General features: G+C 39.9%; 1 protein-coding gene across 1 annotated transcript in view; it reads right to left on the bottom strand.

Moving 5' to 3' along the window:
* Positions 1–14,832, bottom strand: part of LOC120493730 (exostosin-1) — a 358,315-nt gene that overhangs the window by 51,002 nt on the left and 292,481 nt on the right. The window contains exons 6-7 of the mRNA XM_039692526.2: positions 4,138–4,270; positions 815–933 (exon numbers count right to left, since the gene is read on the bottom strand). Of these exons, the coding sequence (XP_039548460.2) occupies positions 815–933; positions 4,138–4,270 (252 nt within the window). The remainder of the gene's footprint in view (positions 1–814; positions 934–4,137; positions 4,271–14,832) is intronic.

Here is a 14,832-nt window from a genome sequence, read left to right on the forward strand (position 1 = left end):
TGTTGATTTGTGAATTTGTCCATAGTCGTGCAATGGGTATTCTGGATGTGTAAGGGGTTAGGTGGGGTAAGGTGGAGTTAGGTGGGGTGGGGAGGGTGGTGGTGGGTGGATGTCAACTTAAAACGTTACTTAAGTAGTCAACAAAGACATAAATTAACTGAGACAAACCTTTTTTTAAAAAAATAAACTATTGTGGAGGTTTAAATTACTGGGGTCAAATTGACCCCAGAGGGTAAAAAGTGTTATCAGATTTGAGGGTAACAGGAGGGTTAAGAAAAAAAAATATTATTTATATATAAAATATTTATATTTAATATATATATATATATATATATATCAATTATATATAAATCTATATACAGTACATACATGAAAATATTTCTTAAATATATACAAGCATGTGTGTGTATTCATATATTATATATATATATATATATATATATATATATATATATAATTATACACAGTGCACCCACATATATTATGTAAACACAAACTTTTATTTTGGATGCGATTAATTGCGATTAATCATTTGACAGCCATTATATATATAATATAATATATACAGTATGTATAATATATATATATATATATATATATATATATATATATACATATATATATTATTAATATTTTTGGTGACATTTTTATTTTATTTTTATTTTAGTTGTGCAGTCCGCCATTAAAGCAAGAACTCTGACCAATACTGTGACAATGTGACCTCCAGCAAAACAATTGTGTGAATGACATCTAACATGATACACACTTGCAGCGTAGATAATATTTTGTTTATATTTTCCTGTCATCTTCTCACCTGCGCACAGAACTTGGACTTGGTGACTGCATGGATCAGCTTGAATATGGGCTGCTGTTGGGACTGTAAAGGTGTGACCGCTTGAATGACGGCTGTAAACTCCTGAGAAGGACTCTTACCTGCAGAAATACAGACACACATGCCAGAAATGACTTCAGTGCTTTAGAATAGTCTTTACTTGTTGATGAATTCCTTTGCTTTATTCAAGAACCACATAAAAATGCAGTTTTCACACAGCAAAAGAGCAGAGTAGCCTTTATGAAATCAGTCTTCAACAGCATCAGTCTCCTGTGTGTAACATCTCTCTGCGCTTGTATTAGTTTGCTTTATGGCAGCCGTTCAAAGAGAGCACCTGTTTATCTTTGTTCCTCCGCAGGGATTCGCTTCATTTATCTACGTTTGCGACTGGGACTCCAGAAACCCGACAGCTACATTAAGTCTCTATTACATCACAATAAAGGTTACTACAAAGAACAAAAGAGAACCAGAGAGGATAAAACTAGTAAAATGAATTGATCAAAGCTTTGAAGCTTTTCTGGTTCAGCAATAAACAAAAGAGAAGTTCGTAATATATCACGCAGTGACAGTAATTACGTTTAGACAGAACATCTATTATCCCCATTTCCTCTCTGTGGGGATTCAAACTCTATAAAAGAGAACAAAACAAGAACATGTAAACACACGTGCAGTCTGAAACACGTGAACAAACAGGCCACACACAAAGATCACACAGAAACAAACCACACAAAAACATAGAGGACTAGTAGTAACTAATCAGCACATTCACACATCTACTTTCGGTTTGATTTTCAAAATGTATTATTTGAATCTATTTTTAATGATCCACCCAGACTGTGGATCCATCCATCCATCCATCCAGAGAAACAGACACACACACAGTTAAAAATTAGATGGCCCCTTTTAGCACGGCTATTAAAGATCCTCGCATAATTAAATAAAAATGACAAAAAGATTAATATAATTCAACAATTTTACATTTGAGTTGTTTTTTTAATAATTATTTATTATTTAATATATATATATACACCAGAGGATATATTATATATATATATATATATATATATATATATATATATTTATAGGATATATATTGACCAGAGGAAACTTCTTTTCAAAGTGATAAGCAGTCTGGTCACCTGACCTGAATACGGCGCATTGATTTGCAGTGTTGTGCAAGTTACTTCCAAACTGTAATACATTAGGTATTACTTGTTACTGTTATTTAAAAGTAATTCATTACCTTACAATACTGTCCCAGAATTGTAATGCGTTACATTACTCATGTATTACTTTTGAGTTACTTTCACCAAAATAACTAAGTAGAACTTAGTTAGAACCTACAGAATCGCGACACACCTCTTCCAACTCCAGCATTATTCTCCTTACCGTCCATATCCAATGCTGCCTTATCTTTAAATTAGGCTATTAGTATTATTTGAAGATAACATTATAAAATACATAGACCTACAACACAAAACTAGTTGAGGATAAATTATTTAAAATTGGTGAAGTCCAGCATTATGGACATGACATTTGCAGTCAAAACATGAAATAAAAATTCTCAGAAAATACATGTATTGAAACGTATAGGCTACTTCCTTAAAGGACTCCAGACATTAGACAAATATCAGTCTATGTTTTATTTTTATTATTAGGGAAAAGACAAACATTCATGCGTGACAAAAAAATAGGAGGTAAAATATATTTTTTGTAATTCTGTTAATTACACTGCGCAAATCGGATGAGGAAGGGTTGGCTCTCCAGTCTCCATAGAACTTAAAATATTCATTTTATTTTAGTTTTCGTGTTCGCATTTATGAGGAAAAAACAATGTTACAGACGCGACCGCTCTGAACTGGCACTAAAAGACTGCTTTAAAACTTTCACATAGTCTGTTGCCTTTAAGAAGTAAAAGCAGACAATACACTGTAATACAACTGTAATACAAGCCTCACTGAACATGTACAGTAACGAGTAAAATATTACTGAAAATTGATTAGTAATGCCTTACACTACTGCGTTACAGCAAAAACTAATATGTTACTGTAATCTATTACTTTTGCAATGCGTTACTCCCAACACTGTTGATTTGCTAAAATAGACTTTTCAGGGCTTGTCCCTTCTGCTTTAAAACATAAACTTGTGATGCCTTTACAGTAGAACACACCAATGACAGTTTTGTGACAAAGGGTTCAGTCAATCTTGTCAGACGTCTATTTCAACAAAGAAAAGTTACATGAGGATGTGGAGTGTGTCAAAATAAAGGTACCGTATATCGATATTTTATGAGTGGTATCGATGCATCGTATCGTTAGACGTTTGATCGATGCATCGATCCATTTTGATGTACTGTTACACCCCTAGTTTTTGGCCCATCCCTAGTTACATGTTACCCCGTCACATAACGACGCGATGCAGCACCAATCAGAATTGGACTAGCTGCACACATGCTTCACACACTGTCACGCTGAGGGCATTCCTGAAAGTTTCGTCATATGACACAGCATGAGTTCCCTTGAGAGGGAACAGTACACTTATACCCTTTCCAAGCTCATCTTTTAATTGACAACTCACAGGCACCCTGATGTGGTAGGAAATTATATATATATAAAAAAAAAAAAACTAAAATTGCAGAGCTGTGTGTGAAGGAATCAAAAATTGTGTCGTTGTGCATGCAAGCCTCAACATAAAAAATAAAATAAAATAAAATGAAAGAAATCAAGGAAGACAGGGACACAGCAAACCATCGGTGCAATCCACTCCACTGCCATGTTGGATGATATCTCATTACCTAATAAACAGCATCTATTGCAGGTAGCCGGATTTATAGTGTCGCCCAGGCAGAGCGAATCACACCATATATCACAGCACAGTGAAGTTCTCTCAAGTTATGGCCACAGACAGGGAGTCTAAACTGCCCTGTCATCAAAATTATGGAAAGTGAGACTAACAACACCTGTGACAGCAGAGTATAGACCATCTATCACTTCTGCAATACAGATTTACTGCTGACATGTGAAGCCCAGGGACAAATCCATCACAAACCCCTACATGAGCATGCAAACACACAGGCCATGCTTAGGGAGGAATATGGTGGACACATATGTTCACCATCCACTATGAGATGTCACACACACACACACACACAGTGACTGCTTGGAGGGAAACCAACATCTATCTGAGTTATGATTTCATTTTCACAGCAACAAAGTTTTACGGCATTGAGCTGGAGGTGGTTTAGGAGATGCGCGCACACACACACACACACACACACACACACAAGCACACATATACACGCTCACCGAGTGTCGAGTAGTAGAAGGGGAAGAGGGTGAGGTCGCTGGAGAACTCAGGAAGTGCGTAGAGTCCTCCAGGCAAAGAATTCCACATTACCCTGCTCCTGGTCATGTGCGTCCGTATCCGGTCATGGATAATCTGAAAAAAAAAAACAACAACACATACATTACTATTACAGTTTTTTTTACAGTCGGTACGACACATTTCTCAATACTTAGGTCATTTTTTCCAAACTCTTCACACAGTTCCCCTAACCAACTTTCAGCTCAGCACAGTTATTTTCACATTCAAAATTCTCTAAAACTACAAATTCGAGAAAGAACGGGAGAGTTGCTGCTCGAATGTCCTAAGAGAGTAATTTATATCCTGAGTAAGTTATAAGGTGAACATGATTTCACCTAGATCAACTACTTTGTTGATCCTCGAACCAATCAGATTTGAGGGACAAGTTACTAGGGGTAGGGTTAGGTCTAGGAACATTTTTTGTTCCATGATTAACAAAATATGTTGAATTTAGCGACATCTTTCTTCGCACAGTCGGATTGGTGCTTTGGAATTAGTTTGGATTTTCAAGATTTGCTGCTCAGTTGCAATGTAGAGTCTTGAAGATCTACTTCTCTGAAGCAGCGTGTGTATGACACGCCAATTGGCATTTCCATTTTTGGCGTGCTATCAACGCGCATAATTGCTTTTCAGCGTGTTTATGAACGCCGTTGACTTAACGTTATTACTGTATATATAAATATATGACTTACCTCAACCTTAACCTAACCGTCACTGGGGTTAATGGCACTTATGACTGTTCCCCCCATCCTAGGAAAGAAAAACATAGCTCCCCAGATGTAGATGTACATTTTGCTTTGTTTTGGTTGGACATTTGACGGCGTGTATAGACATGCGGAATGACGCAGGCGTTAATGGCGTAGACATACACGCATACACGCGGATAGCTCAAAATGTGTCGAGATAACATGCCACTTGACTCGAAATTGCCGTGTATGTTTACGCAAAAGTCATGATGTCATGTTGGATATTTCTTTTTTTTCCATGTCAAAGGAAAAATGGACACCTACAAGAAATACTATTATGGTATGTCTACCTAAATACAACCTTGTGTGTGTGTGTAGAATTTAGCTTTGACATTTTTGACACCCCCCCCCCCCCACCCACACCTAAAAAGCTGATCAATTTTATTTAGCAATTGAAAATAGTCAAAGGAGTTATTTTTTTAGAAGATGATTCATTTGGACAGTACATTTATACCCTTTCCAAGCTCATCTTTAAATTCACAACTCACAGGCACCCTGATGTGGCAGGAAATTATAAATAATTACGAAATAAATAATTGAAAAATAGTCCAAATGAATCGTGAAGCGTCTGTTAAAAAAAAAAAATGAGAGAGTAGGACGTCAGGTGACGTCATCGGCCAGGAAACTATAAAGCACCCTTGAGATCAGACTGCGACAGCTTCTGTAGCCTTCAGCAAGCGATCTCTGTCTGTCCTTGTCTATTTATTGTTGTTTGTCAAAGCCAAGAAAAAAAATGTATATCACTATCTATATTTATGGCAAGCAAGATTATAGACGCGGTGTGGTTCCCTGCCCTCGTTACATCACGGGTGGGGACACACATCAGCTATTTGTTTGGGAGTGGAGCATGCCAGCAGAGCCAGCAGAGCTGACTGTGGGCATTGCGAGAAGCTGTCCGCGAGGACGCTCCGCTCCCGCCGGGCGTTCTCCGAGGAGGACGGTTCGGTTCGCGTTCCCCGCGCGGGTCTCTCTGTTGCCGAGGCACGGAGACGACTCGCATTTCGGGGTTCGCAAACGGATCTGACAGCGGGGGTTGGGACGAGCTCAGTTCTATCTCAGCTTTCACATGCCAGATCTGGACTGCGATTGCGAGGAATTGGTATCGTTAGTGTTTTGTTTTAAAAAGAAGCAGTACAAACAAATAAAAATGTTAAGAGAAAGGCAGATGTTTGACTTTTAAATGAATGAATAAATAAGTCAGCTCATATCTGCTGAATAAAGATGAGCTTTTAAAAGGAGGTTTTATTTATGCTTTTGCCAGTTAAAATTTTACTTGCTAGCTGAACATTATGAGATTGAAAAATAAATAAGAGTTTTTAGATTAAATTTACCTTAAAAACTAGAAAACTCTGTTTCTCAGCCTCCTCGTCGGGGTTTATATTTTATGTGTTTAACCCCCATATTATAGCAATGTTTGGGTGTTTCAGTGCCTCGGGTTAAGAGACGCTTGCAAGCTTTCTCTCTCCCGAGTCGGTGTCATCGTTTTTAACCCCGACGTTACCCACCAGCCATCATAAATAATGAATACATTTTTATTAGGCAGCCCCTGGTGGGTATGGAATGTGTGTGAGGAGCGACTCTCTGAGGAGGGTCGCAGCGCTGCCAGTTCGGTTGTTCCCGCTGGTGGCCACAGAATTATATGCATGTTTTTCCGATATTAAGATAATGGGAAAATAAAAATATGTCTGTTCTTCTGGACGTTCCGCTTTCAAGAAAACTATGAAATAATCCATTCAGCGGTGTTCCAGAGGTTTCTTCCTCACCAATGTTCCTGAGACTGCTGGACGAGAGCAGTCTCGGCCTATTGAGCTCCTCGCAGCACAAGGTGCAAACAGAACAGTCTATAGCCAGTTAGAGATATGCAAGATCTGAGGACTGTTTTATCTCTAAAAAAGCTTGGACAAAGGAGAAGCCCTGACGCTGAGGTGGTCAGGCTTCTAAGGGTGGTCCCCTCTGGGGTAGGGACGGTTTTGAGAAATCGTTTCTCCTCAGTGCCCTTTGGGGCGAACTCTCTGAGGAGGGTCGCAGCACTGACTGTTCGGTTTGCCTGCTGGTTCGCCGTTTCAGGGCACCAAGGTCTCAGTGTCCCCAAACGAGCCTTAAAAAAAGAGCAGTCAGTTCGGTTTCCCTGGCGGTTCGCCGTTTCAGGGCGCCGAGGTGCCTGCTTTATCCAACGGTCCTCCGAGGAGGGTCGTAGGAACTAAGCTAGTTAAGAGATAGGCAGATCTGAGGACTGTCATCATCTCTAATGAAGCTTAGACAAGAAAATGAGGCTATCAGGCTTCTGAGGGCTCCTCCGGGGCAGGGACGATTTTGAGAAATCGTTTCTCCTCGGCAACCTCTGAGGTGTCGGTTAGCCGCTTCAGGGCACCGAAATGATTGTTCAAGCAAATCCAGAGGCCAGTCTTGAGAGACTGGTTCCCCTAGTAGAATTTCTGGCAGCGTTAAAAACTACTGCCACACATTTCTCAGTGGGTCCTGCACACTATAGAAAAAGGTTTCAGAATTCAGTTCGGTTCTTGTCCGCCCAGATTTCTAGGCGTCCTCCTCGTAGTGGTGGACCCGAGCAGGCTTTGGTTATGGAGCAGGAAGTATTGACACTTCTGTAAAAGGAGCTGTAGAAGGGATTCCTCCTCCCAGCAGACAGCCATTACTTCATTGTTTCTGAAAGAGGATGAGGTGTTGCGTCCTACTCTGGACCTGTGTCAATTAAACAGCAGGATTCAGAATCTTAAGTTCAATATGCTTAAATATGATTGTGTCACAGATTCAGTCCGAGGACTGGTTTCTCTCAATAAACTTCAGGGATGCTTACTTATCTTTCCATCCTCATCACAGGAGGTTCCTGAGGTTTGCTTTCGGGGGCGAAGCATACCAACATCGGGTTCTCCTATTCAGCCATGGTTCACACCCCACACTTTTGTTTTCAATATGCGTGGATGCAGCTCTGGCTCCTTTGGACTCCAGGGCATTTGCGTATTATACTATCAATGATTTATTGATCCTTGCTCAATCTGAGCATTTGGCAGTTCGGCATTGAGATGTCGTTCTGTCTTATTTTAAGATGTTGGGGGTTGTTGCTCAACGCCAAGAAGAGTGGCTCTGAGGACCACTTTTCTAGGTGTAGCCTTTTACAGCAGTAAATGGGGTATATATCATGGCAGCTGCGTCCAACGTAATTACTTTTGGCCTTCTGTACATGAGAACCATGCAGTGATGGCTCAGGACAAAGAGGTTTTCTCTGAGGAGAAAAACGTTTTTCGCATGATCAAGGTCACGCGGCTTTGCCTTCGTGCTTCGGTCTTGAGGAAGAAACTTGGTTCCTCACCCAGGCCCATTGTTGGGGGCTTCTTGTCGACGCATAATGTTATCGACGGATGCTTCCCTCACCAGTTGGGGGTGGGGGGGGTGGGGGGTATATCTAGGCCAGTTACTCACTGTCAAGCATTTTTTAGACTGGTGTCTCTCATGGCAGCTGTGTCCAACGTAGTTACTTTTGGTCTTTTGTACATGAGACCCATGCAGTTATGGCTCAGGACCAAGGGGTTGTCTCCGAGGAGAAAAACGTTTCGCATGATCAAGGTCACGCGGCTTTGCCTTCATCCTTCGTCATGTCGAAGAGCCTTGGTCCCTCGCCCAAGCCCAGTTTTTGGGGCTTCTTGTCGACACATAATGCTATCGACGGATGCTTCCCTGACAAGATGGGGGTGATCATGAGTGGTTGCTCGGCGGATGGTACTTGGCAGGACCATCTACCTTTTAGCACATAATTGGCTAAAAGTGATGGCGGTATTCCCAAAAATCTCAATACTTCCTGCCAGACCCTAGAGGTCACTATGTGTTTGTCCTTTCGGATAAAACACTGATGGTCTCGTATATCGGAGCAGATATCCTGTTGAGGCAGGGGCTGAGGCCCAGGGAATGGAGACTCACCCCCAAGGTGTCGGACTTTCTTAGGGAGAACTAAAGTCAAACTAAAGTCAGTCGACATTTCACATCGTTGGTACAACGCATTGCTCTATTTGGTTCTCCCTCACACATCCAGCTCTGCTTGGACTGGATGTGATGTATTAGGTGTGGTTAACACTACACCGGTACACATTTCCCGATGCTCCTGGGAGTTCACCCTCATTTGGAGTTTGGATACTGTGGCTTGGCCTCTGAGGGGGCCCATAAAATCCCGTCTCTCGACTGAGGTCGTTGAGACCATTCTCCAATCCAGAGCTCCTTCCACGAGAGAAACTATATGCATTGAAATGGAAATTATTCTCCATCTGGTGTGGCGAACATCACCAAGATCCTGTTAACTGCCCTGTTGGTACAGTTCTTGATTTCTTGCAAGACCGTTTCTCTGCTGGATTATCTCCTTCTACCTTAAAGGTTTACGTGGCGGCTATATCGGCCTACCACACCCCTCTGGGGGGTACTTCTATCGGGAGAGATCCTCTAATTACTAGTTTTTCTTGGTGGTACATGAGGTTGAAACCTGCACTGCACTTAGAGCACCGGCTTGGGATTTGGCCATTGTACTTGAGGGTCTGGCTTTGGCTCCCTTTGAGCCCATTAAAGAGGTTTCAGAAAAATTCCTCACTTTGAGAACATTTCTCCTTGCGGTTTCATTTACCGGAGATTAGGAGATTCGCATGCCCTGTCGGTTGCTCCTTTATGCCTGGAATCTGCACCGGGTATGGTGAAAGCATTTCTATACCCTAGACCGGGTTATACTCCTTAGGTCCCAGTTAATTTTTGGGGGCCTTATATTGCTGCAGGCCTTTTATCCTCCACCTTTTAATACCCCAGATCAGGAACGACTGAACCTGTTATGTCCAGTTCGGGCATTAGATGCCTACGTTCACAGAGCTGCCCTGTGGCGTAACTTTGAACAATTATTTGTCTGCTTTGGGTCACTCAAGAAAGAGTCCCCTGCATCTAAACAGGTTATGAGCAAATGGATAGTCGAGGCTATATCATTAGCTTATGAAGCGGCTGAACAGTATGGCTGTTCGGGCCCATTCTACTAGAAGTATGGCGGCCTCTACGGCCTTTATTTCGAGTGTTTCCCTTCTCGATTTTTGTAGTACGGCAGGATGTCCTCCCTGCATACATGTGTCAGATTTTATGACCTTGGCCTCTCCACTCCTGGGGCTAGGTTGCTTGCTTCTTAGTGTGCGCAAGGACTTCACACAGAACGGGCATTTCTCAGCATGGCATAGTGGGTATGGGGTTCCCATCGCGTTTAACAACGCAGCTCGAAGTTCCCTTGAAAGGGAACGTCTCAGGTTACGTATGTAACCCTGGTTCCCTGAGAGGGAACGAGAGCTGCGTTCGCCTGCCATACTTCCTGCATGCCCTGATCGACTTGCTTCAGGCCTTTCACAGAAGCTGTCGCGGTCTGATCTCAAGGGTGCTTTATAGTTTCCTGGTCGATGACGTCACCTGACGTCCTACTCTCTCATTGGACTGATTGTACAGACGCTTCACGACGCAATCACGCAGAGCGTTCCCATCAGGTTTAACAACGCAGCTCTCGTTCCCTCTCAGGGAACCAGGGTTACATACGTAACCTGAGACGTTTTCCAATAAATACATTTTATCAGACCGACCCCCGCGGCCTCGAAACACTACCGGCCCACCGTGAAAACTCCCGACTCTCTCGATTGCCACTCCGCTACTGGTATTGTTCATTATAAGTTCATGATATCTAATGCATAAACAAATGTAGCATTATTATATAGTGTTACAAAAATACATTACAGTCAACATAAAAATATATCCCTTCAAAGATTTTGTAGAAGCCAGCTTTGTGTGATTATGCCTCAAAAATAAAATAATCAACATGGCCGACTATCTTATCAGTCTTCAAAGGCAACGCCCAGACAACATTCTCAACAGTATGCACACAGGCCTAATTACTCAAATTAAACACATTAATCTCATTTTATTACAAGACTAATTAATCACAATCTGCCTCACCCTCATCACAACAGGGTGCGTACGATCTTTAAGCCATAAATAACCAGTAACACACACACACACACACACACCACTACAGAATGTGTCCTAAGTCCTTCTCCCACTGGGCTTGATTGGTTCTGTCTCTGCAGAGCCAATTACGATCAACTACAGTCTAAAACTCTCATGTCAGGGAGCATGTGTGTTTGTGTATCTTTGTGAATTTACATGCTGATGTTTTAATGTGCTGTACGTGGAGTGTAGGGATTTTATCAGATCCACGCAGCAAGTGAAGCATCTTGCAGCTCTTGTGCAGTATGAACTCAACGTGGCATATGTTCTAGAGGATGTGCCAATAAACCTGAGTCCACGGAGAGGACACATTTGATCTATGTGGTTAATTAGGCAGCATTTATTGCTGCATGCAAACACACCACACATGTTGAAACACTCATAGTTTGTCAACATGGTGCGGACTTCACAATGCACTAAATATCAGTCTATAGAATAAAGTGTAAATGGTCCCCTCTGTATGTTTTTGTTTCATTAATTCTACTTTTTCCCAATGACCTTCGATGTTATCCTGACACCTATTTGTTCTATTTGTTGTTATCCTTCTCCAGCCAATAGGTGTATGTGGTGGCCTTAACTGGTTACCACATTCCTTTGGGTGGTATGTCTTTGGGGAGACACCATCGAGTAACCCGTTTAAAAAAAAAAAATTATTATTATTAGGGCTGTAAGTTAAACACGTTATTAACGGCATTAACGCAAACCCATTTTAACGACGTCAATTTTTTATAGTCTTTTTGGCAAAGTTTGTCATTTTTTCATATGCTTTTGCAATAGGATGCGGCGCTGCACTATGACACCCATTCATTTCAATGGCTTGCGCCACACGAGGACGTTTTGTTGCTTCGTCGACCAAAGTGCAAGCGGATCTAGCTAGATTGGAGACAAAACAACAGGTACGCCACACACTTGTTTAGGCTTGCGTGACGGCTAAGTAGTTGGTTTGGTTGGTTCATGTTACGTTTTGAGTGGATGACGAGCGCGAGACTCTGAAATGGATGCCAATAAGATTCTGAATGGAAAGGGTAGTTTTAAAAGTTACCAAATGGTCCCATTGACAAGACCAAAGTGATCTGTGTGTTTTGTCGTTGTGAACTGAGCTATCATCATCGCAGCATGTCCAGTCTGAAACACAACTGAAAAACACACAGCTGATACGAATTCTCCGCCCCCTCGTCAATATCCGTACCTCGTCAGTATTTCTTTCACCCTTTTATTAATGGACAATTACATTGTGTTATTTGCTCCAAGTGAGAAATTGAACACATATGGCAATGTTGATTTCAATAAAAAACAATTGGACTAAACAAACCGATCCACTTTTCCATTTTGATACGAGCATTAAGTTGAGAAAAAAATATGGGACAAAAAGAAATCTAGAGACATTTACAACAGATTAAAATGTGCAATTAATCACGACTTAACTATGACATTAATGCGATTAATCACGATTAAATATTTTATTCGTTTGACAGCACTAATTATTATTTTATTAGTATTGTTTAATTACACTGTTAGACCTTACCAGGTTTTTTACAGTAAAATACTGGCAACACTGTTGCCAGTAATTTACTGTAAAAATGCACTAAAACTAATAAGTTGTATTTTTCAGTTAACTTGAGTTTTAGTGCATTTTTACAGTAAATTACTGGCAACAGTGTTGTAAAAATGCACTAAAACTAATAAGTTGTATTTTTTAGTTAACTTGAGTTTTAGTGCATTTTTACAGTAAATTACTGGCAACAGTGTCTAACAGTGGTCTAACAGTGTATTATTAGTGTTGGGGAAACATAAATGAATAATCCTTATAGGCTGAAGGAAATATGAATTCATGCATGTACAATAGAGGGCATATATATTTGTATTATTTAACATATTTAATTATTGCAGGTTTGCGTTATATTCTGAGTTTGCATTTCACTGTTTAAATTTCACTACATTTTAAAGAGAGATTTGGTACTATTTTGGGTAATCACTCAATGGCCAGTGTAAGTGGTTATACGATTTTAATGGTTACAGTTGTTTCTAATCACTGTGGCATGTTGGTGAAGTTGGCAGAAATATTCCTCTGTCTGCTTTCTGAACACATTTTTAGTCAGTCATATTTCTGGCAGTGACGTCTGGCTGTTCTCAGTAAGGCCTGTTATTAAAAGACTTGTCCAACACCTTCCTGAGATGAAGAGAAACCAAGCACAAACTTTCCTTACCATCTAGCTGACCAAGGCAGGCCCGTACCCTGGGAGAAAGTTCTCAGAGACGTGAAAGTGAGGGAGGGAATGTTTGTGTAAATCTGTCTCTGTCTCTGCATTTTTATGTGTTGGAGAGGTCTGGAAAAGACCAAGTGCGTTTGATCATGGCAGGTATCATCTTCTTATGTGTGACAGCAACTCATGATGAAAGCTTTTGAAGAAAACAGAAGATGTCAACGAGGGAGAGAAACAGAGAAAGCCAGAAATGAGTGAGTGAAAATGAGAGACAGAGTCAAAACAAAGTGTATGCTAAGCATGATCAGCATTAACTAAATTACGTACTGTACATAAACTATGATGCTTTGTGGAAAACAGCAGAGAGTCTCATGTATAAAACTTTACAAAGATTTTATCATAAAACATAAGAAAAAAACAAAAAAACATACAATTACTTAACAACTTTTACTACGCATTACCTGGTGAAAAAAGAAGTGTGCTTAATTGCATTGAATGTGCACTTGTATTTTACTTCAAATCTTAAAAGTATATGTTAAAAAAACTGGACCTGAAAATAATATAATTTTAATGAAATTCAAGACCACTTAAAAAATTCCACTTTCATGACTGTTTCTTATAAAAGTGCACATTTAAAAGCTTTAAATCATTATGTTTTTATAATCTTCTGCCGTGCTTTAAAGAAGTACACTTATTTTAATGTGACAAACATACTAAAGCACATGTCAAGAATTAGGTAACACTTTATTTCACAATGTCCTTGTTACATGTGACAGTTACTATAGTAATAACTATAAATTAGCCATACTTGCTAAACCCAGAATCACATCCTTATCCTAATCTTAACCCTATAGTAAGTTATGTAATTAATATAACTCGGTACAGATTTGTACAATAACAAAGTGCAACTGAATGTGATTATAATTTTAACTGTAGTGTTAGATGTCAATATTATATTTAAAGTTTATATATGCAACTATATATAACTGACTCGTCATGACTCGAAAAAGATTTGTTCATTTTGATGAACGAGTTCAAACAGGAGAGTCATGAACGCTCATCACAGAACAGAGAAAGGTGAGCATTTGTGCTTATAAAACTTTTTACATTTTTTAAATGGCCGATGGTTTCGCTTGATAAGACCCTTATTCATCGTCTGGAATCGTTTAAAGCCCTTTGAAGCTGCAATGAAACTCTCATTTGGACCTTGAATCGTTTGGTTCCCATTGAAGTCCATTATATGGAGAAAAATCCTGGAATGTTTTCATCAAAAACCTTAATTTCTTTTCGACTGAAGAAAGAAAGACATGGACATCTTGGATGACATGGGGGTGAGTAAATTATCAGCAAAAGTTTTTTTTTTTTTTTTTTTTTTTTAAAGTGAACCACTCGCATAATCCAAAATAAGTAGCCTACACTTTTAAAAATAATTTTTCACAAGTGTAGCCTATACATTTGTATAATACTGACATTACCAAACTGGCACTTTATGGAGAGAACGTGGACAACAAATAACTACCTGATACTAACATATACTGCATTAAAATAAAATAGATGCATTTTCACAAGTGGACATTCTGGAAGCAATGACAGAATCTGTTGTGGAAAGGAAAAATAAATAAATAAATAAAGGATTTTATATTATATATGATAAATGATATGA

Source organism: Pimephales promelas, chromosome 13 (genome assembly GCF_988280905.1).
Source record: "Pimephales promelas chromosome 13, fPimPro1.hap1.1, whole genome shotgun sequence".
Classification (NCBI taxonomy): domain Eukaryota; kingdom Metazoa; phylum Chordata; class Actinopteri; order Cypriniformes; family Leuciscidae; genus Pimephales; species Pimephales promelas.